The sequence below is a fragment of the Pristiophorus japonicus genome, chromosome 3, assembly GCF_044704955.1.
Source record: "Pristiophorus japonicus isolate sPriJap1 chromosome 3, sPriJap1.hap1, whole genome shotgun sequence".
Lineage (NCBI taxonomy): Eukaryota > Metazoa > Chordata > Chondrichthyes > Pristiophoridae > Pristiophorus > Pristiophorus japonicus.
The window spans coordinates 328,819,420-328,844,547 of NC_091979.1; the positions used below are offsets into that span (position 1 = coordinate 328,819,420).

At 46.8% G+C, this 25,128-nt stretch overlaps 1 protein-coding gene across 2 annotated transcripts; it reads right to left on the reverse strand.

Moving 5' to 3' along the window:
* Positions 1-1,850: 1,850 nt before the first annotated feature.
* LOC139260399 (zinc finger protein 154-like) lies at positions 1,851-24,544 on the reverse strand. 2 transcript variants are annotated; one of them, XM_070876968.1, is made up of 2 exons: positions 24,137-24,544; positions 1,851-4,582 (listed from the first exon to the last, which is right to left on the reverse strand). In XM_070876968.1, exon 2 carries the CDS (start codon positions 4,256-4,258, stop codon positions 3,482-3,484), a length of 777 nt encoding a protein of 258 aa, XP_070733069.1. In that variant the 5' UTR covers positions 4,259-4,582; positions 24,137-24,544; the 3' UTR covers positions 1,851-3,481. The 2 variants fall into 2 exon arrangements, with proteins under 2 accessions (XP_070733069.1, XP_070733070.1); XM_070876969.1 differs by lacking the exon at positions 24,137-24,544 and adding an exon at positions 16,172-16,224.
* Positions 24,545-25,128: the final 584 nt, after the last annotated feature.

Below are 25,128 nucleotides of genomic sequence, written 5' to 3' on the forward strand. Positions count from 1 at the left end.
CCCCAACACAATTTCCCGACTAATAAGGATTTCCCTCAGTTCCTCCTTCTTACTAGACCCTCTGGCCCCTTTTATATTCGGAAGGTTGTTAGTGTCCTCCTTAGTGAATACCGAACCAAAGTACTTGTTCAATTGGTCTGCCATTTCTTTGTTCCCCGTTATGACTTCCCCTGATTCTGACTGCAGGGGACCTACGTTTGTCTTTGCTAATCTTTTTCTCTTTACATATCGATAGAAACTTTTGCAGTCCGTCTTAATGTTCCCTGCAAGCTTCTTCTCGTACTCTATTTTCCCTGCCCTAATCAAACCCTTTGCCCTCCTCTGCTGAGTTCTAAATTTCTCCCAGTCCCCGGGTTCACTGCTATTTCTAGCCAATTTGTATGCCATTTCCTTGGCTTTAATACTATCCCTGATTTTCCTTGATAGCCACGGTTGAGCCACCTTCCCTTTTTTATTTTTACGCCAGACAGGGATGTACAATTGTTGTAGTTCATTCATGCGGTCTCTAAATGTCTGCCATTGCCCATCCACAGTCAACCCCTTAAGTATCATTCGCCAATCTATCCTCGCCAATTCACGCCTCATACATTCAAAGTTACCCTTCTTTAAGTTCTGGACCATGGTCTCTGAATTAACTGTTTCATTCTCCATCCTAATGTAGAATTCCACCATATTATGGTCACTCTTCCCCAAGGGGCCTCGCACAATGAGATTGTTAATTAATCCTCTCTCATTACACAACACCCAGTCTAAGATGGCCTCCCCGCTAGTTGGTTCCTCGACATATTGGTCTAGAAAACAATTCCTTATGCACGCCAGGAAATCCTCCTCCACCGTATTGCTTCCAGTTTGGTTGGCCCAATCTATATGCATATTAAAGTCACCCATTATAACTGCTGCACCTTTATTGCATGCACCCCTAATTTCCTGTTTGATGTCCTCCCCAACATCACTACTACTGTTTGGAGGTCTGTACAGAACTCCCACTAACGTTTTTTGCCCTTTGGTGTTCTGCAGCTCTACCCATATAGATTCCACATCATCCAAGCTAATGTCCTTCCTAACTATTGCATTAATCTCCTCTTTAACCAGCAATGCTACCCCACCTCCTTTTCCTTTTATTCTATCCTTCCTGAATGTTGAATACCCCTGGATGTTGAGTTCCCAGCCCTGATCATCCTGGAGCCACGTCTCTGTAATCCCAATCACATCATATCTGTTAACATCTATTTGCACAGTTAATTCATCCACTTTATTACGGATACTCCTTGCATTAAGACACAAAGCCTTCAGGCTTAACACCCTTTGTCCTTTTAGAATTATGATGTAGTGTGGCCCTTTTTGTTTCTTGCCTTTGTTTACTCGGCCTTCCACTATTCCTTTTTACCTTTCTACCATCTGTTTCTGACTCCATATTACTGCGCCCCATCTCGCTGCATAGGTTCCCATCCCTCTGCTATATTAGTTTAAACACTCCCGAACTGCATTCGTGAGAAATAAAGATGCGAAGAGAAGGATGAACCATCCCTGGCTAACTAAAGAAGTAAAGGATGGTATCAAATTGAAAACAAAGGCATACAATGTTGCGAAGGACAGTGGAAGGCCAGAGGATTGGGACATTTTTCAAAACCAGCAAAGAACGACTAAAAAAATAAGACAGAGAAGATAGCATATGAGAGCAAACTAGCAAGAAATATAAAAACAGATAGTAAGAGCTTCTACAGGGATATAAAAAGGAAACGAGCAGCTAAAGTAAACATTGGTCCCTTAGAGGATGGTACTGGAGAATTAATAATGGGAAACACAGAAATGGCAGAGATTTTTGAACAAATATTTTTTATCAGTCTTCACAGTCGAGCACACTAAAAACATCCCAATAATCAAGGAGCTATTGTGGGGGATGGGTGGGAACTTAAAACAGTCACTATCACTAGAATAAAGTACGAGGCAAACTAATGGGACTAAAGGTGGACAAGTCCCCTGGACCTGATGACCTGCATCCCAGGGTCTGAATAGAAGTGGCTGCATTGATTGTAATCTGCCAAAATTCCCTGAATTCTGGAGAGGTCCCAGCGGACTAGAAAACAGCAAATGTAACACCCCGATTTAAGAAAGGAGGGAGAGAGAGAGCAGGAAACTATAGACCAGTTAGCCTACCATCTGTCAATGGGAAAATACTGGAGTGCATCATTAAGGAAGTAGTAGCAGGACATTTGGAAAATCATATTGCAGTCAAGCAAAGTCAGCATGGTTTTATGAAAGGGAAATCATGTTTGACAAATTTTCTGGAGTTGTTTGAGGATGTAATGAGCAGAGTGGATAAAGGAGAATCAGTTGATGTCGTATATTTGGATTTCCAGAAAGCATTCGGTAAGTTGCCACACAAAAGGTTACTTCAGAAGCTAAGAGCTCATGGAGGTGGGAGTAATATATTAGCATGGATAGAGGATTGGCTAACTAACAGAAAACACAGAGTCGGGATAAATGGGTCATTTTTAGGTTGCCAAACTGTAACTAGTGGGGTGCCGCAGGGATCAGTGCTGGGGCCTCAACTATTTACAATTTATATTAATGACTTGTATGAAGGGACCGAGAGTACCGCAGCCAAATTTGCTGATGATACAAAGATAGGTGGGAAAGCAAGTTGTGAGGAGGATGCAATGAATCTGCAAAGGGATATAGATAGGCTAAGTGAGTGGGCAAAAATCTGGCAGATGGACGATAATGTGGTAAAATGTCAGGTTATCCCCTTTGGTAGGAAAACTAAAAAAGCTAATTATTATTCAAATGGGGACCATTACACAAAGTACAGAAGGATCTAGGGGTTCTTGTACATGAAACTCAAAAAGTTAGCATACAGCAATTAATCAGGAAGTCAGATGGAATGCTGGCCTTTATTGCAAGGGGGATGGAGTGTAAAAGTAGGGAAGTCCTGCTACAACTGTACAGGGCATTGGTAAGACCACACCTGGAGTACTGCACACAGTTTTGGTCTGGACTTGTCTCCATTCCCGTGCCGAGGGGATTGCGACAACAGACGGGAGGGACAACATTTGGGGACACTGATTCCCCATTCCCCTTCTTTCTGATAGATAATGGAGGGGACACTGTGTAATGCGCAAGTCGGTAAGAATTGTCAGCAAGCTCTTTCTAATTGGAGATTTTATTCAGTGGAAACTTTCACGCACTATTGTAGATTTTGTACCAAAGATCAATTTAGGATGAAAGTAAAAGTGCATGATTTTATTGCAAACTGAATTTCTGTTGAGTGTCGCTTAATTAAGGGGAAAGATAACACACAGCGTTTCTTAAATGGACACTGCAGCCCCAAGAACACAATCAGCAATATATTCAGAATATTAAAGTCCAGCCCAGTTATCGGGTTATTATCAGCAGAAACAAATCCCAACTGTCAGAATGAACATGGTTCGGACGGGATGTGATTAACAGCAGCAATAACAGCAGATTCCAACCCCTGCAGTCACTTGTGAACTCGCTGGTGTTTCAGCAGGCTGGATGACGTAGTGAATCCCTTCCCACACTCAGTGCAGGTGAACGGTCTCTCCCCAGTGTGAACTCGCTGGTGTGTCAGCAGGTAGGATGACTGAGTGAATCGCTTCCCACACTCAGTGCAGGTGAATGGCCTCTCCCCAGTGTGAACTCGCTGGTGTTTCAGCAGGGTGGATGAATTAGTGAATCGCTTCCCACACTCAGTGCAGGTGAACGGTCTCTCCCCAGTGTGAACTCGCTGGTGTTTCAGCAGGTCGGATGACGTAGTGAATCCCTTCCCACACTCAGAGCAGGTGAACGGCCTCTCCCCAGTGTGAACTCGCTGGTGTGTCAGCAGGGTGGATGACCGAGTGAATCGCTTCCCACACTCAGAGCAGGTGAATGGCCTCTCTCCAGTGTGAACTCGCTGGTGTGACTGCATATGGGACGACTGAGTGAATCGCTTCCCACACTCAGAGCAGGTGAACGGCCTCTCCCCAGTGTGAACTCGCTGGTGAGCTATAAGTTGGGATGACCCAGTGAATCCCTTCCCACACACGGGGCAGGTGAACGGCCTCTCCCCAGTGTGAACTCGCTGGTGAGCTACAAGTTGGGATGACTGAGTGAATCCCTTCTCACACTCCGAGCAGGTGAACGGCCTCTCCCCAGTGTGATTGCGTCGATGAATTTCCAGCTCAGATGGTTTTCTGAATACCTTCCCACAGTCACCACATTTCCACGGTTTTTCCGTGGTGCAGGTATTCTCCATGGTTGGACGATCAGTTGAAGCCTCGTCCACACACAACACGATTACAGTTTCTCCGCATTTTGAACGGTGCAATATTTTTTCAGGCTGTGTAACTGGCTAAAGCTCTTTCCACAGGCAGTGCACTGGAACACTCACTCAGGTGTGTGTGTCTCGGTGCTTTTCCAGTCACACAAATATTTGAAATCTTTTCCCACAGACAAACATTTCTCCTTCCACTTTCAAAGGCCGATGATATTCAGGTCCTGATGAATCGATTGACTCCGCCAGATCTTGACGTGATGTTTGGTTTGTGTTTCCTGTCTGAAAATCTCCCCTTCTAATACGCTGTAAAAGGAGATAACAAAACTCATCACTGTCAGTACAAGACAGAAATTCAGGATAGACACATCTAGTTTCCATGGAACATTCTTTTCTCTCTTGTTCTTCCAAAGCTGTAAATCCCTGTCCCACACATTGTCCCTCCTGCTGTGCTGAAATCCAAATCAACACACATTTCTAGACTGTTTCTCCTCCACTCCCAGTTTTCACCACCAATTCTGGCTGGGCTCAGTTCTACACTTACTGGTTCCCTCCCCCTCCTCCCCTGAAGGTGCTGACTCTGGCTGGGCTCAGTTCTACACTCCCTGCTTCTGCTTCCCCTCCCCCCCCTCCCCTGAAGGAACAATGCAGATGGAGCTTTACTCTGTATCTAACCCCGTGCTGTACCTGCCCTGGGAGTGTTTGATGGGACAGTGTAGAGAGAGCTTTCCTCGGTATCAAACCCTTGCTGTACCTGCCCTGGGAATGTTTGCTAGGACAATGTAGAGGGCTCTTTGCTTTGTATTTAACACAAGCTGTCCCATCCCTGGGAGTTTTTGGATGGTACAGTGTAGAGGGAGCTTTACTTTGTATCTAACCCATGCTGTACCAGCCATGGGCATGTTTGACGGACCAGGGTAGAGGGAGCTTTACTCTGTATCTAAATGATGCTGTACGTGCCCTGAGAGATTTTGACGGTAATTGCAGAGCAAGCTGATAGAATAGATAAGGGAGAACCAGTGGATGTAGTGTATTTGGATTTTCAGAAGGCCTTTGATGAAGTCCCACATAAGAGGTTCGTGTGCAAAATTAAAGCACATAGGATTGGGGGTAATGTATTGGCATGAATTGAAAATTGGTTAACTATCAGGAAACAGAGAGTAGGAATAAACGGGTCTTTTTCAGGGGTGGCGGGCAGTGACTATTGGGGTACCACAGGGATCAGTGCTTGGGAGCCAGCTATTCACAATATATATTTTCGATTTAGATAGGTTGAGTGAGTGGGCAAACACATGGCAGATGCAGTATAACATGGATAAATGTGAAGTTATCCACTTTGGTAGGAAAAACATAAGGACAAAGTATTTTTTAAATGGTGATGGCTTGGGAAGTGTCGATGTACAAAGGGGCCTGGGTGTCCTTGTACACCAGTCATTGAAAGCAAACATGCAGGTACAGCAAGCAGTTAGAAAGGCAAATGGTATGTTGGCCTTCATTGCAAGAGGATTTGAGTACAGGAGCAAGGATGTCTTACTACAGTTATACAGGGCCTTGGTATTGTGTGCAGTTTTGGTCTCCTTACTTAAGAAAGGATATACTTGCCATGGAGGGAGAGCATGGGATGGCAGGACTGTTGTATGAGGAGAGATTGGGTCGACTAGGCCTGTATTCACTCGTGTTTAAAGAATGAGAGGGGATCTCATTGAAATGTATAAAATTCTGACTGGGTTGGATAGACTGGATGTGGAGAGGATGTTTCCCCTGGCTGGGAAGTCTAGAACAAGGGGTCACAGTCTCAGGATACGGGGTAGGAAATTTAGGACCGAGATGAGGAGAAATGTTTTCACTCAGAGGGTGGTGAACCTGTGGAATTCTCTACAACAGAAGGCTGTGGAGGCCAAGTCACTGAAAATATTTAAGAGGGAGATAGATAGATTTCTAGATATAAAGGCATCAAGGGGTATGGGGGAAAAGCGGGAATATGATGTTGAGATAGAGGAGCAGCCATGATCATATTAAATGGCGGTGCAGACTCGAGGGGCCGAATGGCCTACTCCTGCTCCTATTTTCTATGTTCTAACTCTGGCTGGGTTCAGTTCTACACTCACTGGTTCCCCTCCCTCTGCTCCCCTGAAGGTGCTGACTCTGGCTGGGTTCAGTTCTACACTCACTGGTTCCGCTCCATCTCCCTCTCATGAAGATGCTGACTCTGGCTGGGTTCCCCTCCCCTGAAGTTGCTGACTCTGGGAGGGTTCAGTTCTACATTCCCTGCTTCCCCTACGGTGCTGACTCTGGCTGGTTTCTCTTCTACACTAACATCACTCACAACCAGTGCCCGCCGCAAGCCTGGAATAATAACCGGAATATCGGTGGTTGCAGTTTGGGGGCTTTCTCACAGGCCCAGGCTAACGGTGGCCATCTTGGTGCAGGAAGGCAGATTCAATGAGTAGCACAGCGCATGCATGGCCATCTTGGTGCAGGGACGAAGTGAATGATGTCACTGTGGAACTGAACCCAGCCAGAGTCAGCACCTTCAGGAGAGGGAGGGGAACAAGTGAGTGCGGAGCTGAACCCAGCCACAGTCAGCGTCTACAGGGGTGGAGGGGGAAACCAGTGTGTGTGGAACTGAACCCAGCCAGAGTTAGCACCTTAAGGGGAGGGGACAGATGGAGGGAGGGGAACCAGTGAGGATAGAACTGAACCCAGACAGAGTCAGCATCTTCGGTGGGGGGGGGGGGGGGGGGAGGAGGGGAACCAGTGAGTGGAACTGAAACCAGCTAGAATCAGCACTTAAGGGGAGGAGAGGGAGGCGAACATAAGAACATAAGAAATAGGTGCAGGAGTAGGCCATATGGCTCCTTGAGCCTGCTCCGCCATTTAAAACGTTATTGGCTGATCCGATCATGGACTCAGCTCCACTTCCCTGCCCACTCCCCATAACCCCTTAATCCCTTATCGGTTAACAAACTGTCTATCCCTGTCTTAAAATTATTCAATGACCCAGCTTCCACAGCTCTCTGAGGCAGCGAATTCCACAGATTTACAACGCACCGAGAGAAGAAATTCCTCTTCACCTCAGTTTTAAATGGGTGGCTCCTTATTCTAAGATTATGCCCCGTAGTTCTAGTCTCCCCCATCAGTGGAAACATCCTCTCTGCATCCACCTTGTCGAGCCCCCTCATAATCTTATACGTTTCGATAAGATCACCTCTCATTCTTCTGAATTCCAATGAGTAGAGGCCCAACCTCCTCAACCTTTCCTCATAAGTCAACCCCTTCATCCCCGGAATCAACCTAGTGAATCTTCTCTGAACTGCCTCCAAAGCAAGTATATCCTTTTGTAAATATGGAAATCAAAACTGTGCACAGTATTCCAGGTGTGGCCTCACCAATACCCGATATAACTGTAGCAAGACTTCCCTGCTTTTATACTCCATCCCCTTTGCAATAAAGGCCAAGATTTCATTGTCCTTCCTGATCACTTGCTGTACCTGCATACTAACCTTTTGTGTTTCATGCACAAGTACCCCCAGGTCCCGCTGTACTGCAGCACTTTGCAATTTTTCTCCATTTAAATAATAACTTGCTCTTTGATTTTTTTCTGCCAAAGTGCATGACCTTACACTTTCCAACATTTTACTCCATCTGCCAAATTTTTGCCCACTCACTTAGCTTGTCTATGTCCTTTTGCAGATTTTTTGTGTTCTCCTCACATTGCTTTTCCTCCCATCTTTGTATTGTCAACAAACGTGGCTACGTTACACTCGGTCCTTTCTTCCAAGTCGTTAATATAGATTGTAAATAGTTGGGGTCCCAGCACTGATCCCTGCGGCACCCCACTAGTTCTGATTGCCAACCCGAGAATGAACCATTTATCCCGACTCTGTTTTCTATTAGTTAGTCAATCCTCAATCCATGCTAATATGTTGCCCCCAACCCCGTGATATTTTATCTTGTGCGTTAACCTTTTATGTGGCACCTTGTCAAATGCTTTCTGGAAATCCAAATACACCACATCCATTGGTTCCCCTTTATCCACCCTGTTTGTTATATCCTCAAAGAATTCCAGCAAATTTGTCAAACATGACTTCCCCTTCATAAATCCATGCTGACTCTGCCTGACCAAATTATGCTTTTCCAAATGTCCTGCTACTGCTTCTTTAATAATGGACTCCAACATCTTCCCAACCACAGATGTTAGGCTAACTGGTCTATAGTTTCCTGCTTTTTGTCTGACTCCTTTTTTAAATAGAGGCATTACGTTTGCAGTTTTCCAATCTGCTGGGACCTCCCCAGAATCCAGGGAATTTTGGTAAATTACAACCAATGCATCCACTATCCCTGCCGCTACTTCTCTTAAGACCCTAGGATGCGAGCCATCAGGTCCAGGGGATTTATCCACCTTTAGTCCCATTATCTTACTGTGTACCACCTCCTTAGTGATTGTGATTGTGTTAAGTTCCTCCCTCCCCTATAGCCCACTGACTATCCACTGTTTTGATATTGTTTGTATCCTCTACCATAAAGACCGATACAAAATATTTGTTCAGAGTTTCTACCATCTCCATGTTCCCCATCACTAAATCCCCAGTCTCATCCTCTAAGGGACCAACATTTACTTTAGCCACTCTATCTTTTTATATACCTATAGAAACTCTTAGCTATCTGTTTTTATATTTCATGCTAGTTTACCTTCTTAATCTATCTTCCCTTTCTTAATCATTTTTATAGTTATTCTTTGTTGGCTTTTAAAAGCTTCCCAATCTTCTGTCCTCCCTGTAGTTTTGGCCACTTTGTATGCCCTTATTTTAATTGGATCCCGTCCTTTATTTCTTTAGTTACCCACAGATGGCTATCTTTTCTTTTACCCTTTTCTCCTCACTGGAATATATTTTTCTTGAGAGCTGTGAAATATCTACTTAAATACACTTTAATCTATTTTCCCAGTCCACTTTAGCCAACTCTGCCCTCATACCTACATAGTCTCCTTTATTTAAGCTTAGTACGCTGGTTTGAGATCCAACTTTCTCGGCCTCCATCTGAATTTGAAATTGAACCAGGCTATGATCACTCATTCCAAGGGGATCCTTTACCAGGAGATTGTTTATTAATCCTGTCTCATTACACAGGACCAGATCCAATATAGCCTGCCCCCTGGTTGGTTCCATTACGTACTGCTCAAGGAACCCGTCCCTTACGCACTCTATGAACTCCTCCTCAAGGCTACCCTGACCAATTTGATATGTCCAATCATTATGAATGTTAAAATCACCCATGATTATTGCTGTTCCCTTTTTACAAGCCCCCACTATTTCCTGGTTTATACTCCGACCAACAGAGTTGCTACTGTTAGGGAGCCAATAGACTACGCCCACCCGTGACTATTTCCCCTTATTATTCCTTTTTTCCACCCAAACTGTTTCAACATCCTGATCATTTGAGACAATATAGTTTCTCATTATTGCAGTGATTCCATCTTTTATCAATAGAGCTACCCCACCTCCTTTTCCTTTCTGTCTGTCCGTCCGGATTGTCAAATATCCCTGAATATTTAATTCCCAGTCCTGGTCACCTTGCAACCACGTCTCTGTAATGGCTATCAGATCATACCCATTTGTATCTATTTGTACCGTCAACTCATCTACGTGCATTTAGACAAAGTGCCTTTAAATTTGTTTTTTTACCCTTTTTTCCTGCTTGTTTCCTTTCTCCTTCAAACTCACTTTCTTTAATTTTGCTTTCTAATTCCAGCTTTATCCCCTCCCTACTGAATCTATTTTCAGGTTCCCATCCCCCTGCCAAGCTAGTTTAAACCCTCCCCAACAGCAATAGCAAACCCCCCCCCCCAGCGAGGATATTGGTCCCGGCCCTGTTGAGGTGCAACCCGTCCGGCTTGTACAGGTCCCACCTCCCCCAGAAGTGGTCCCAATGCCTCAGGAAACTAAAGCCCTCCCGCCTGCACCATCTCTCCAGCCACTGTTCTATCCTCCTGTTTCTGTACTCACTAGCTCATGGCATCCGAAGATTAATACCTTTAAGGTCCTGCTTTTTAATCTCTCTCCTAGCTCCCTAACTCTGCCTGCAGGACCTCATCCCTCTTTCTACCGATGTCATTGGTCCCGATATGGATGTTCACCCTCTGGCTGTTCACCCTCTCCCCCCAGAATGCCCTGCAGCCGCTCAGTGACATCCTTGATCCTGGCACCAGGGAGGCAACATACCATCCTGGAGTCACGTCTGCGGCCGCAGAAATACCTGTCTGCTCCCCTGACTATTGTATCCCCTACCACTATAGCTCTTCCATTCTTCTTCCCCCCGCCCCCCCGAGCCACCATCGCCCTCACTGGTACTCAGAACACAGTACCGGTTGGAGAGCGTAATGGACTCAGGGCAGTCCTGCACTACCTGCCTAGTCCTCCTCTTCTGTCCGGTGGATACCCACTCCCTCTCTGCCTGCACACTCTTAAGCTGCGGGGTGACCACCTCGAGAAACGTGCTATCCACGTAGCTCTCAGTCTCACGGATGCACCGCAGTGACTCCAGCCGCCGCTCAAGCTCCAAAACACGGAGCTGCGGTTGGTGCAGCTGGAGACACCTCCTGAACACTTGGTCGTTCCGGCCGCGTGAAGCATCCAGGATTTCTCACATGCCACAGGATGTGCAATCCATGGGACGGAGCTGTCCTGCCATCCCTCTAGTTACACTCGCAACTATCAAATAGAACTAAACTCTAAACCTTAGAAAAACACACCCAGCAACTACTAAGCAATCCGCTGATTTAACTAACCTTTATTTAAAGACTAAGTACTAACTTAACAGAGGAAAAAAGCCTCAGGGGAGGAGAGGGAAACCAGTGAGTGCAGAACTGAACCCAGCTAGAGTCAGCACCTTCAGGGGAGGGGACGGAGGGGAGGGACGGAGGGGAGGCTGAGAGGAGACCTCATTGAGGTGACAACATTTTGAGGGGCCTGGATATAGTAGATAGCAAGGGCCTATTTCCCTTGGTGGAGGGGTCAATTACAAGGTTGGTGGAAGGCTCAGAGGGGATTTAAGGGGAGGCTTCATGCAGAGGGTTGTGGGGGTCTGGAACTCACTGCCTGGAAGGGTGGTGGATGCAGAAACCCTCACCACATTTAAAAGGTGCTTGGATGGGCACTTGAGGTTACGGACCTAGAGCTGGTAATTGGGATCAGACTGGATAACCTCGTGTTGGCTGGTGCAGATACGATGGTAAGTACTGCAGGGAATCGAATACGGCCAGGGACCTGGACTAGTTTTGATCGCCCGGATGGGTCAGAGAGGAATTTTCCCAGATTTTCTTTTCCCCAATTTGCCTGGGTTTTTAATCTGGTTTTTGCCTCTCCCAGGGGATCACATGGCTCCGGTTGGGGTGGAGTGTAGAATGTTTCGGTGCAAGGGGTGTCGCAGTTGTGTGAGGCGGACTGGTTGGGCTGGGTGCTCTTTACCTTTCCGCCATTGTTCATTGGTTTATATGTAACCTTCAGGGCTGCTGACCGAGGGCCGTGTGGCTCTTTGTCGGCCGGCGTGGATACGATGGGCCGAAATGGCCTCCTTCTGCGCTGTGGATTTCTATGTTTCTACCAAAATTACTTTAAATCTATGCCCCTGGTTATTGACCCGTCTGCTAAGGGGAATAGGTCCCTCCTATCCACTCTATCTAGGCCCCTCAGAATTTTATAAACCTCAATGAGGTCTCCCCTCAGCCCCCTCTGTTCCAAAGAAAACCACAGCCTGGCCAATCTTTCCTCATAGCTAAAATTCTCCAGTCCATCCTCGTAAATCTCTTCTGTACCCTCTCTTTCCTGTAATGTGGTGACCAGAATTGCACGCAGTATTCTAGCTGTGGCCTAACTCGTGTTTTATACAGTTCAAGCATAACCTCCCTGCTCTTGTATTCTATGTCTTGGCTAATAAAGTCTAGTATCCCGTATGTATTCTTACCCACTTTATCCACCTGTCCTGCTACCTTCAGGGATCTGTGGACGTACACTCCAAGGTCCCTCTGTTCCTCTGCACTTCTCAGTGTCCTACCATCGATTGTGTATCCCCTTTCCTTGTTGGCCCTCACCAGATGCATTACCTCACACTTCTGTGGATTGAATTCCATTTGCCCCTGTTCTGTCACCTGACAGGTCCATTGATACCTTCCTGCAGTCGACAGCTTTCTCCTTCATTATCAACCACACGGCCAATTTTCATATCATCTGCAAACTTTGTTGTCATACCCCCTACATTCAAGTCTAAATCACTGATGTATACCAGAAAAAGCAAGGGACCCAGTACTGAGCCCTGTGGAACCCCACTGGAAACAGCCTTTCAGTCACAAACACCCATTGACCATTAACCTTTGCTTCCGACCTCAGCCAATTTTGGATCCAAGTTGCCACTTTGCCCTGGATCCCATGGGCTATTACTTTCATGACCAGTCTGCCATGTGGGATCTTATCAAAAGCCTTGCTAAAATCCATATACACGACATCAAACACAACACCGTCATCGACCCTCCGTGTGACCTCCTCAAAAACATCAATCAGGTTAGTCAGACACGACCTTCCATTAACCAATCCGTGCTGACTGTCCCTGATTAATCCCGGTCTTTCTGAATGAAGATTTATCCTGTCCCTCAGAATTTTTTTCCAATAATTGAAAGTCCAAATTGGGGAACTGAATCTTATTTTGTCATCCCATCGAGATTGGGACCAGAGGGCAATAAATATTAATAAATAAATTATTTCAAAAATGGGTGATCAGACCTGCAGTATGTACAATATACAAGCTGACCAAAATCAGGCCGTTTGGATTGGATTTGGAGACTAAAACTGTAACAAACCCTCAGCGGAGACTCGCCCCGCCCCCCATTTAGTAAACTCCGGAAGATATTTTATCCGGTGATTTCTATTAATTTCCATTAATTGAATGTTGTAACTGACGGGTTCAATTAATGTTTATTTTCTAAATGCAGCTCTGAACCCTCAGACTGAACATTAATCCGGCCCGGGTGATTGACGACAGCTCCGGACCAATAGGAGGAGCGGGGGCGGGGCTGGAGGCCCGAGCAGGTGGTTGGTCCTCCAACCAATCAAAGTATGAGGGGGCAGGGCTTGTGGCACCCAGTGGGCGGGGCTGAGCCCAGATCTCCCTCATTGGCTGAAACACTGCCCCATTGTTGAAGCTGATTTCTCTCAAACTCCAGGAGGAAACTGGAGCTTTGTGTTGTGGCTTTAAACAGATGAACCCTGTGGGGTGGAACAAACATTGCAAGGTTTGGTAGTGAAATGGATTCATTCAGGACACACAGCAGGAATTATTTCAGTGCATCACAGTGCAGTGAGAAAGGAAATGCAGTGGATGTTGTGTTGATGGATTGTCAAAAGGTGTTTGACAAGGTGCCAGACAGGAGGCTTGTTGATCAAATTAAGTCTCACGGTGTTAAAGGGAGTGGGGCAGTGTGGAGAGGAAGTTGGGTAAAGGGCAGAAAACAGAGAGTAGCGGTTAATGGAGGTTCTTCAGATGTAAACAGTGGTGTCCCCAGGGTCAGTGTTGGGACCATTGCTCTGCTCAATATAGAGAAATGATCTGGGCTTGGGTATATAGGGCACACGATCAAAATCTCCAGGGAACGCCAAAAATGGGGAGCGTGGGGAACTGTGAAGAGGACTGTAAGTGAGTTCAGTCTGAATGCACAGGTTTGTAATGAGACAGATAGATGTCAGATGAAATTTAGTGCAGAGAAATCTGATGCGATACATTTTGGGAGGAAGAAAAAGGGAGAAATGTACATTAAACGGTAACATTTTAAAAAGGAGTGGAGGGGTAGAGATTTTGGGATGTAGGATTCTAGCTAATGCCTTGTCTTAATAATTAGCAGGTTCGAGAGTCCAGTGTCAGCAACTTTAATACCTTAATAAGAAATATAAGATGAGCAGTTTCTCAGTCGACTGCCGTACCTTATACTGATCCACCAATCAGAGTAAACATGCAAGTCCCACGTGTTCACAGTAACTGACACCAGGTCAGCCCGCTGGATGGAACCTCGGGGGCCCTGAGCTTGGTCTCCGGTGTCTCCAGTCCCCACTGCCCCCTTACATCAGTCTCCCCTCACTTTTATACCCTGCACTGATCCACCTCTGGCACCGGACTCTTCTTTGCCTTCTCTGCTGGGTTTGGGCAGGAAGTGAGGAAAAGACAGCTGGAACTTCTCTAATCTGTGATTTACACGGACACTTTCCCTGGTTCCCAGCAGTTACTTTTCTTCAGTAATTTTCTCATTATTCCTAAACTACCCTGCCTGCTGTTAATTCTTATTTCTTATAGTTTCACAATTATAGGTATAAACATCTCACATTATAATCTAATCTATTCTATTACTCACACTGGTTTTAGCTTGGAAGAAGCACTGAGAGTAGCAAGGGCACAGAATGTACTCTGGGTGGGGAACTTCAATGTCCATCACCAAGAGTGACTCGGTAGTACCACTACTGACAGAGCTGGCCGAGTCCTGAAGGACAGATCTGCCAGACTGGGCCTGCAGCAGATGGTGAGAGAACCAACACGAGGAAAAAACCTACTTGACCTGGTCCTCACCAATCTACCTGTCGCAGATACAAACAATGACGGACAGGTAAAGACCATCGGGTACATCGAGCCTGTCCCACATGGAGATACATCTGTCTATGACAGCATTGGTAGCAGTGACCACTGCACACAGTCATTGTGGAGACAAAGTCACACCGAACACACTCCCAAATGTGTTGTGTGGCACTACCACCGAGCTAAACGGGATAGATTCAGAACAGATCTAGCAGCTCAAAACTGGGCATCCAAAGGTGCTGTGGGCCATCAGCAGCAGAATTGTATCCCACCACAACCTGTAACCTCATGGCCCGGCATATCCCTCACTCTAACATTACCATCAAGCCTGGTTCAATTAGGAGTGCAGAAGAGCATGCCAGGAGCAGCACCAGGTGAACCGAGAAATGAGGTACCAGCCTGGGGAAGCTGCAACACAGGACTACATACATACTGAGCAGTGGAAGCAGCATGGTATAAACAGGGCTAAGCAATCCCACAATCAATGAATCAGATCAAAGCTCTGCAGTCCCACCACATCCAGTCGTGACTGAACACCAGAACACACATAAGAACTCGGAGCAGGAGTAGGTCATTCAGCCCCTCGAGCCTGCTCCGCCATTCAATAAGATCACGGCTGATTTTCTACCACAACTCCACTTCCCTGCACTATCCCCATATCCCTTAATATCCTAGGCTGGGTTCAGTTCTACACTCACTGGTTCCCCTCCCCTGAGGGTGCTGACTCTGGCTGGGTTCAGTTCTACACTCACTGGTTCCCCTCCCCTGAGGGTGCTGACTCTGGCTGGGGTCAGTTCTACACTCACTGATGTCCCTCCCCTGAGGGTGCTGACTCTGGCTGGGTTCAGTACTATACTCACTGATGTCCCTCCCCTGAGGGTGCTGACTCTGGCTGGGTTCAGTACTACACTCACTGGTTCCCCTCCCTCTCCTCCCCTGAGGGTGCTGACTCTGGCTGGGTTCAGTTCTACACTCACTGGTTCCCCTCCCCTGAGGGTGCTGACTCTGGCTGGGTTCAGTACAAAACTCAATAGTTTCTCTCCAATATATGACCCATGTGCCCAAACTCTATGTGTGAACCTCGACACTGAGTGTCACCAGGCTATTCCACTGTCCTCACCTGAGGCCTCACAAGAGCATTTTCCAGCAGGGTCACTGGACCCTCCTCCCAATGGCTCAGTGGGTAAAGGCATGTCGGGTCTGCTCCCCCCCCACACTGTAATATGGACTGTAGAATGGAATATAAAACCCACGGACAGTGGGACTGGTTAATAAAAACCAAACCTCAGTACAAACACCCAGAGGGTGGGCTATACAGTAAGGGCTTCATTCAAACATTGCAGCGAAACGATGACTCATTGAGAGACTGGAAGGACATCATCAGAGACAATGATACAGGATACCTGCCATCGATCTAATCAACACAGGCAATAGCACCAGACGCCGGCCATGCACACCTTCACTGGTCCCTGGTCCCTGTCAAGAAGGAAGAGGGACATTCACACATTCCTCAACTGTGGAGCCAGATCTGTTCAAGGAAGGTTTGCATTGTACTACACAGCAGGAGAGCTGATCGTGCCCCTGTCTGGGCCAGGGGGTGGAATACACTGATGATCAAGAGGCAATTAACCATCGGAAGAGTCACCAGGGAACAGGAAATATGTTTGATGCTGTGATTATGAAGCCCCATAAAAAGAGGACCACTTCGGAGCGAGGGCAGTGCAGTGAAGGAGGATGCAGGGTGGTCACCTGGTCCCGGCCTACAATCCACACCGGAACAACCAGCTGTGTGGGTGATTGTAAGTTTCAGTCAAACCGTCGGGGAATTTGTCCGAGTAGTTTTGTAATCACAGTCGAATCGCGGAGGGGTTTTAAACTGTGATATTTCCTGTTAGGTTTCAGGTAACCTCGTGTCGGGGTCTGTATTGTGGGTTCAGTGTTATTCCGGTCGAATCTCAGGGAGGTTGTGTACTGGGGAATAACGCAAGTTCAATAAACGTACAAGTTTAAGGTTGAGCCAAAGCCGAGTGTATTTTGTTCTTGCAAATCCTGAAGTCAAGAACTGTTGGTGAGGGGTTACAGAATCTCTTACAAGCACCACCCAGTGTGACTGAGTCATAGTTCTGCCATTCAATTAGATCGTGGCTGATCTGTATTTTAACTCCGTCTACCTGCCTGGGTTCCATCGCCCTTAATACCCTTGCCTAAGAATCTATCAATCACAGTTTTGGAATTTTCAATTGACCCCCAGCCTCAGTTTTATGGTGGACAGAGTTCTGGATTTCCACAACACTTTAAGAACATAAGAAATAGGAGCAGGAGTAGGTCATACGGCCCCTCGAGCCTGCACCACCATTCAATAAGATCCAGAATGATCTTGTACTTCAGCTCCACTTTCCCGCACTATCCCCGTATCCCTCGATTCCTTTAGTGTCCAAACAGCGTTCTATCTCAGCACTGAATATACTCAACGACTCAGCATCCACAGTCCTCTGGGGTAGAGAGTTCTAAAGATTCACGACCCTCTGAGTGCAGAAATTTCTAATCAGCTCAGTCCTAACTGGCCGAGCCCATATCCTGAGACTATAACCCTTAGTTCTAGACTCTCGAGCCAAGAGAAACAGATTCTCAGCATTTGTGTGAGGAAGTGTTTCCTGACATCACCCCGGAACCTCAGTGGTGGGAAAATTATTGGAAACAAATCCTGAGGGACAGGATAAATCTTCATTTGGAAAGGTATGGATTTATCAAGGACAGTCAGCATGGATTTATTAAGGGAAGGTCGTGTCTGACTAACTTGATTGAATTTTTTGAGGAGGTAACAGTGAGGCTCGATGAGGGTAGTGCGTATGATGTAGTGTGTATGGATTTTAGCAAAGCTTTTGATAAGGTCCCACATGGTAGACTGGTCATGAAAGTAAAAGCCCATAGGATCCACGGCAAAGTGGCAAGTTGGATCCAAAATTGGCTCAGGCTGGAAGCAAAGGGTCATGGTTGATGGATGTTTTTGTGACCAGTGGGGTTCCGCAGGGCTCAGTGCTGGGTCCCTCGTTTTTTGTGGTATATCAATGATTTGGACTTGAATGTTGGGGGTATGATTAAGAAGTTTGCAGGTGACACTAAAATAGGCTGTGTGGTTGAGAATTAAGAAGAAAGCTGCGGACTGCAGGAAGATATCAATGTACTGGTCAGGGAGGCAGAAAAGTGGCAAATGGAATTCAATCCGGAAAAGTGTGAGGTAATGTATTTGGGGAGGTTTAACCAGGCAAAGGAATACACGTCAAGAGGTATGACACTCAGAATTGTAGAGGAACAAAGGGACCTTGGAGTGCAAGTCCACAGATCCCTGAAGGTGGCAGGCCAGGTAGATAAGGTGGTTAGGAAGGCAGATGGAATACTTGCCTTTATTAGTCGAGGCATGGAATACAAGAGTAAGGAGGTTATGCTTGAACTGGTCAGGCTGCAGCTGGAAGACTGTGTGCAGTTCTGGTCACCACATTACAGGAAAGATGTGATTGTAATGGGAAGGGTACAGAGGAGATTGACAAGAATGTTGTCTGGACTGGAGAATTTTGGCTACGAGGAAAGATTGGAGATGCTGGGTCTGTTTTCTTTGGAACAGAGGAGGCTGAGGGGAGACCTGATTGAAGTGTATAAAATTCTGAGGGGCCTGGATAGAGTGGATAGGAAGGACCCGTTTCCCTTGGCAGAGGGGTCAACAACCAGGGCGCATAAATTTAGCCCTTCGAGCCTGCACCATCATTCAATAAGATCTTGGCTGATCATTCCCTCAGTACCCCTGTCCTGCTTTCTCTCCATACCCCTTGATCCCCCTAGCCGTAAGTGCCATATCAAACTCCCTCTTGAATGTATCCAATGAACTGGCATCAACAACTCTCTGCAGTAGGGAATTCCACAGGTTAAAACTCTCTGAGTAAAGAAGTTTTTCCTCATCTCAGTCCTAAATGGCCTACCCCTTATCCTAAGGCTGTGTCCCCTGGTTCTGGACTTCCTCAGCATCGGGAACATTCTACCCGCATCTAACCTGTCCCGTCCCATCAGAATCTTGTATGTTTCTGTGAGATCCCCTCTCATCCTTCTAAACTCCAATGTATAAAGACCCAGTTGATCCAGTCTCTCCTCATATGTCAGTCCAGCCATCCCGGGAATCAGTCTGGTGAACCTTCGCTGCACTCCCTCAATAGCAAGAACGTCCTTTCTCAGATTAAGAGACCAAAACTGAACACAATATTCCAGGTGAGGCCTCACCAAGGTCCTGTACAACTACAGTAAGACCTCCCTGCTCCTATACTCAAATCCCCTAGCTATGAAGGCCAACATACCATTTGCCTTCTTCACCGCCTGCTGTACCTGTATGCCAACTTTCAATGATTGATGAACCATGACACCCAGGTCTCGTTGCACCTCCCCTTTTCCTAATCTTCCGCCATTCATATAATATTCTGTCTCCACATTTTTGCTCCAAAAGTGGATAACCTCACATTTATCTACATTATACTGCATCTGCCATGCATTTGCCGACTCACCTAACCTGTCCAAGTCACCCTGCAGCCTCTTAGCGTCCCCCTCACAGCTCACACCGCCACCCAGTTTAGTGTCATCTGCAAACTTGGAGATATTACACTCAATTCCTTCATCTAAATCATTAATGTATATTGTAAAGAGCTGGGGTCCCAGCACTGAGCCCTGCGGCACTCCACTAGTCACTGCCTGCCATTCTGAAAAGGACCCGTTTATCCCGACTCTCTGCTTCCTGTCTGCCAACCAGTTCTCTATCCACGTCAGTATATTACCCCCAATACCATGTGCTTTGATTTTGCACACCAATCTCTTGTGTGGGACCTTGTCAAAAGCCTTTTGAAAGTCCAAATACACCACATCCACTGGTTCTCCCTTGTCCACTCTACAAGTTACGTCCTCAAAAAATTCTAGAAGATTTGTCAAGCATGATTTCCCTTTCATAAATCCATGCTGACTTGTACCGATCCTTCACTGCTTTCCAAATGCGCTGCTGTATCATCCTTAATAAGTGATTCTAACATTTTCCCCACTACTGATGTCAGACTAACCGGTCTATAAGTACCTGTTTTCTCTCTCCCTCTCTTTTTAAAAAGTGGTGTTACATTAGCTACCCTCCAGTCCATAGCAACTGATCCAGAATTGAAAGACTGTTGGAAAATGATCACCAATGCATCCACTATTTCAAGGGCCACTTCCTTAAGTACACTGGGATGCAGACTATCAGATCCCGAGGATTTATCTGTCTTCAATCCCATCAATTTCCCCAATAAAATTTCAAGCCTAATAAGAATATCCTTCAGTTCCTCCTTCTCACTAGACCCTCAGCCTCCTGATTATCCAGATTAGGCTGGATAGTGCTTTGTCAGCCGGCATGGACATGGTGGGCTGAAATGGCCTCCTTCCATGCTGTAAATTTTGATGATTTTATGATTAATGACCTAGATGAAGGGACCGAGTGTAATGTATCCAAATTTGCTGATGATACAAAACTAGGTGGGACAGTAAGTTGTGAGAACACGAGAGTCTGCAAGTTATATAAACAATGTGAGTGGGCAGTAAGGTGGCAGATGAATTATAATGTAGGGAAATGTGAGGTTATTCACTTTGGTAGGAACAATAGAAAAACAGAATCTCGTTTAAATGGTGAGAAACTTTGAAATGTTGGTGTTCAGAGAGATTTGGCTGTCCTTGTGCAAGAAACACAGGAAGTGAGTGAGCAGGTACAGCAAGCAATAAGGAAGGCAAATGGTATGTTGTCCTTTATTGCAAGGGGGTTGGAGTATAAGAGGAAGGAAGTCTTGCTACAATTGTACAGGGCCTTGTTGAGACCACGCCTGGAGTACTGTGCAGTTTTGGTCTCCTTATCTAAGGAAGGAAACACTTGCCTTGGAGACGGTGAACAAAGGTTCACTAGATTGATTCCTGGGATGAAAGGGCTGTTTTATGATGAGATAATGTGTAGAATGGGCCTATACGGTCCCAAGTTTAGAATAATGAGAGGTGATCTCATTGAAACATACAATGTTTCTATATTCAAGTGCGAGTTAGATATGACCCTTACGGCTAAAAGGATGAAGGGGTATGGAGAGAAAGCAGGAAAGGGGTACTGAGGTGAATGATCAGCCATGATCTTACTGAATGGTGATGCAGGCTCAAAGGGCCGAATGGCCTACTCCTGTACCTATTTTCTATGTTCTGAAGAGGACTGACAGGCTAGATAGAAACATAGAAAATAGGTGCAGTAGTAGGCCATTCGGTCCTTCTAGCCTGCACCGCCATTCAATGAGTTCATGGCTGAACATGCAACTTCAGTATCCCATTCCTGCTTTCTTGCCATACCCCTTGATCCCCTTAGTAGTAAGGACTACATCTAACTCCTTTTTGAATATATTTAGTGAATTGGCCTCAACAACTTTCTGTGGTAGAGAATTCCATAGGTTCACCACTCTCTGGGTGAAGAAGTTTCTCCTCATCTCGGTCCTAAATGGCTTACCCCTTATCCTTAGACTGTGACCCCTGGTTCTGGACTTCCCCAACATTGTGAACATTCTTCCTGCATCGAACCTGTCTAAACCCATCAGAATTTTAAACGTTTCTATGAGGTCCCCTCTCATTCTTCTGAACTCCAGTGAATACAAGCCCAGTTAATTCAGTCTTTCTTGATAGGTCAGTCCCGCCATCCCGGGAATCAGTCTGGTGAACCTTCGCTGCACTCCCTCAATAACAAGAATGTCCTTACTCAGGTTCGGAGACCAAATATTGTACACAATACTCCAGGTGTGGCCTCACCAAGGCCCTGTACAACTGTAGCAACACCTCCCTGCCCCTGTACTCAAATCCCCTCGCTATGAAGGCCAACATGCCATTTGCTTTCTTAACCGCCTGCTGCACCTGCATGCCAACCTTCAATGACTGATGTACCATGACACCCAGGTCTCGTTGCACCTCCCCTTTTCCTAATCTGTCACCATTCAGGTAATAGCCCGTCTCTCTGTTTTTACCACCAAAGTGGACAACCTCACATTTATCCACATTATACTTCATCTGCCATGCATTTGCCCACTCACCTATTCAAGTCACTCTGCAGCCTCATAGCATCCTCCTCGCAGCTCACACTGCCACCTAACTTAATGTCATCCGCAAATTTGGAGATACTACATTTAATCCCCTCGTCTAAATCATTAATGTACAATGTAAACAGCTGGGGCCCCAGCACAGAACCTTGCGGTACCCCAATAGTCACTGCCTGCCATTCTGAAAAGTACTCATTTACTCCTACTCTTTGCTTCCTGTCTGACAACCAGTTCTCAATCCACGTCAGCACACTACCCCCAATCCCATGTGCTTTAACTTTGCACGTTAATATCTTGTGTGGGACCTTGTCGAAAGCCTTCTGAAAGTCCAAATATACCACATCAACTGGTTCTCCTTTGTCCACTTTACTGGAAACATCCTCAAAAAATTCCAGAAGATTTGTCAAGCATGATTTTCCCTTCACAAATCCATGCTGACTTGGACCTATCATGTCACCATTTTCCAAATGCGCTGCTATGACATCCTTAATAATTGATTCCATCATTTTACCCACTACTGAGGTCAGGCTGACCGGTCTATAATTCCCTGTTTTCTCTCTCCCTCCTTTTTTAAAAAGTGGGGTTACATTGGCTACCCTCCACTCCATAGGAACTGATCCAGAGTCAATGGAATGTTGGAAAATGACTGTCAATGCATCCGCTATTTCCAAGGCCACCTCCTTAAGTACTCTGGGATGCAGTCCATCAGGCCCTGGGGATTTATCGGCCTTCAATCCCATCAATTTCCCCAACACAATTTCCCGACTAATAAAGATTTCCCTCAGTTCCTCCTCCCTACTAGACCCTCTGACCCCTTTTATATCCGGAAGGTTGTTTGTGTCCTCCTTAGTGAATACTGAACCAAAGTACTTGTTCAATTGGTCTGCCATTTCTTTGTTCCCGTTATGACTTCCCCTGATTCTGACTGCAGGGGACCTAAGTTTGTCTTTACTAACCTTTTTCTCTTTACATACCTATAGAAACTTTTGCAATCCGCCTTAATGTTCCCTGCAAGCTTCTTCTCGTACTCCATTTTCCCTGCTCTAATCAAACCCTTTGTCCTCCTCTGCTGAGTTCTAAATTTCTCCCAGTCCCCAGGATCGCTGCTATTTCTGGCCAATTTGTATGCCACTTCCTTGGCTTTAATACTATCCCTGATTTCCCTTGATAGCCACGGTTGAGCCACCTTCGCTTTTTTATTTTTATGCCAGACAGGAATGTACAATTGTTGTCATTCATCCATGCGGTCTCTAAATGTCTGCCATTGCCCATCCACAGTCAACCCCTTAAGTATCATTCGCCAATCTATCCTAGCCAATTCACGCCTCATACCTTCAAAGTTACCCTTCTTTAAGTTCTGAACCATGGTCTCTGAATTAACTGTTTCATTCTCCATCCTAATGCAGAATTCCACCATATTATGGTCACTCTTCCCCAAGGGGCCTCGCACAACAAGATTGCTAATTAATCCTCTCTCATTACACAACACCCAGTCTAAAATGGACTCCCCCCTAGTTGGTTCCTCGACATATTGGTCTAGAAAACCATCCCTTATGCACTCCAGGAAATCCTCCTCCACCGTATTGCTTCCAGTTTGGCTAGCCCAATCTATGTGCATATTAAAGTCACCCATTATAACTGCTGCACCTTTATTGCATGCACCCCTAATTTCCTGTTTGATGCCCTCCCCAACATCACTACTACTGTTTAGAGGTGACATGATGAGAGGTTGATTCCCCCGGCTCGAATGTCTAGAACTAGGGGGCCCAGTCTCAGGATAAGACAGAGATGAGGGCTGTGAATGTTGGAACTCTCTGCCCCAGAGGGCTGTGGATGCTCAGTCTATTCAAGGCTCAGATACATTTTTGGACTCTCGGTGAATCACGGGATGTGGAGATGATGTGTAGCGCATGCGCGGTCACGCCATGAAGCGAGCGGGCTGCACTCTGAACCTTCCCGCTTTCCTGTACAAAGATGGCGGTGAATCGGGGCCTGTTACCGGGAGAAAAACCCGCCGCTGCAAACGCGGGAGTTTCGGGTTATTACTCGGGGCTTGCGGCCTACTCCAGTTGTTTATGAAGCCTCCCCGCCCACTTGCCGATCGGTAACTCCCCGGCGCCCCGCTGATTCTCACCCGGTGCAGAGTCCAGCTCCAGCCTCAGCTCCTCTCAGCGTCCGTGCGTCTCCAGTGCTCGCTCTGCGCATGCCCAGCTCACACTGCCCGGGAGATTGACGGCAGCTCCGGACCAATAGGAAGAAGGGGGGCGTGACTGGAGGACCGAGCGGGCGCTTGGTCTTCCATCCAATCGAAGTGTGTGAGGGGCGGGGCTGAGCACGGACCTCCCGCACTGAGCATGCGCGGAGAAGGCAGACGACAGTCGAATCGACATGTCGGGGAGGCGGTAGGAGGATATGGACCCGCGGGTGGGCCGGGGAGCTTCACACACACCCGCTGTAGGCCTCAGGCGCTGAATCAGAGGCCACAGGCCCCGGGTGTGCCCCGCGGTGACGGTCCTGGCTCAGCGAGCTCACTGGCCGCCATCTTGCACAGGGCGGGGTCACGGCGCATGCGGCTACCTTGGCCAGGAACAATGAGTGGGCGGGGCTTCACGGTCTCAGTGCCCGCGAGATGGAGTAACCCGGGCAACAGGCGCGTCATCACCTCACAACAGTAACCTGGCAACAGGCGCGTCATCACCTCACAACAGTAACCCGGGCAACAGGCGCGTCATCACCTCACACACCACCTGGATTTATATAGCGCCTTCAACACAGTAAAATATCCAAAGGTGTTTGTCAGGATGTTATGGAGAATAATTTGACACCGAGGCGGAGAGATTTAGAATCACAGAAACTTACAGCACAGAAGGAGACCATTCAGCCTGTGTCCGCGCCGGCCGACACACAGCTATTCAGCCTAATGCCACTGTCCAGCTCTGGGCCCGCAGCCTGTGGGTTCCGGCACTTCAAGTGTACATCCAGGTACTGTTTAAATGTGGTGAGGCTTTGTGTCTCAACCACCCTTTCAGTCAGTGAGTTCCAGACCCCCAGCACCCTCTGGGTGAAGACATTTACCCTCCAAACCTCCTACCTGCAGAGTGAGGGAGTTTCAGAGTTTGGGGCCTC

What these genes read in the sequence shown, in the direction of transcription:
- LOC139260399 (XM_070876968.1), bottom strand. Translation starts at nt 4,258, where the DNA reads ATGGAGAATACCTGCACCACGGAAAAACCGTGGAAATGTGGTGACTGT.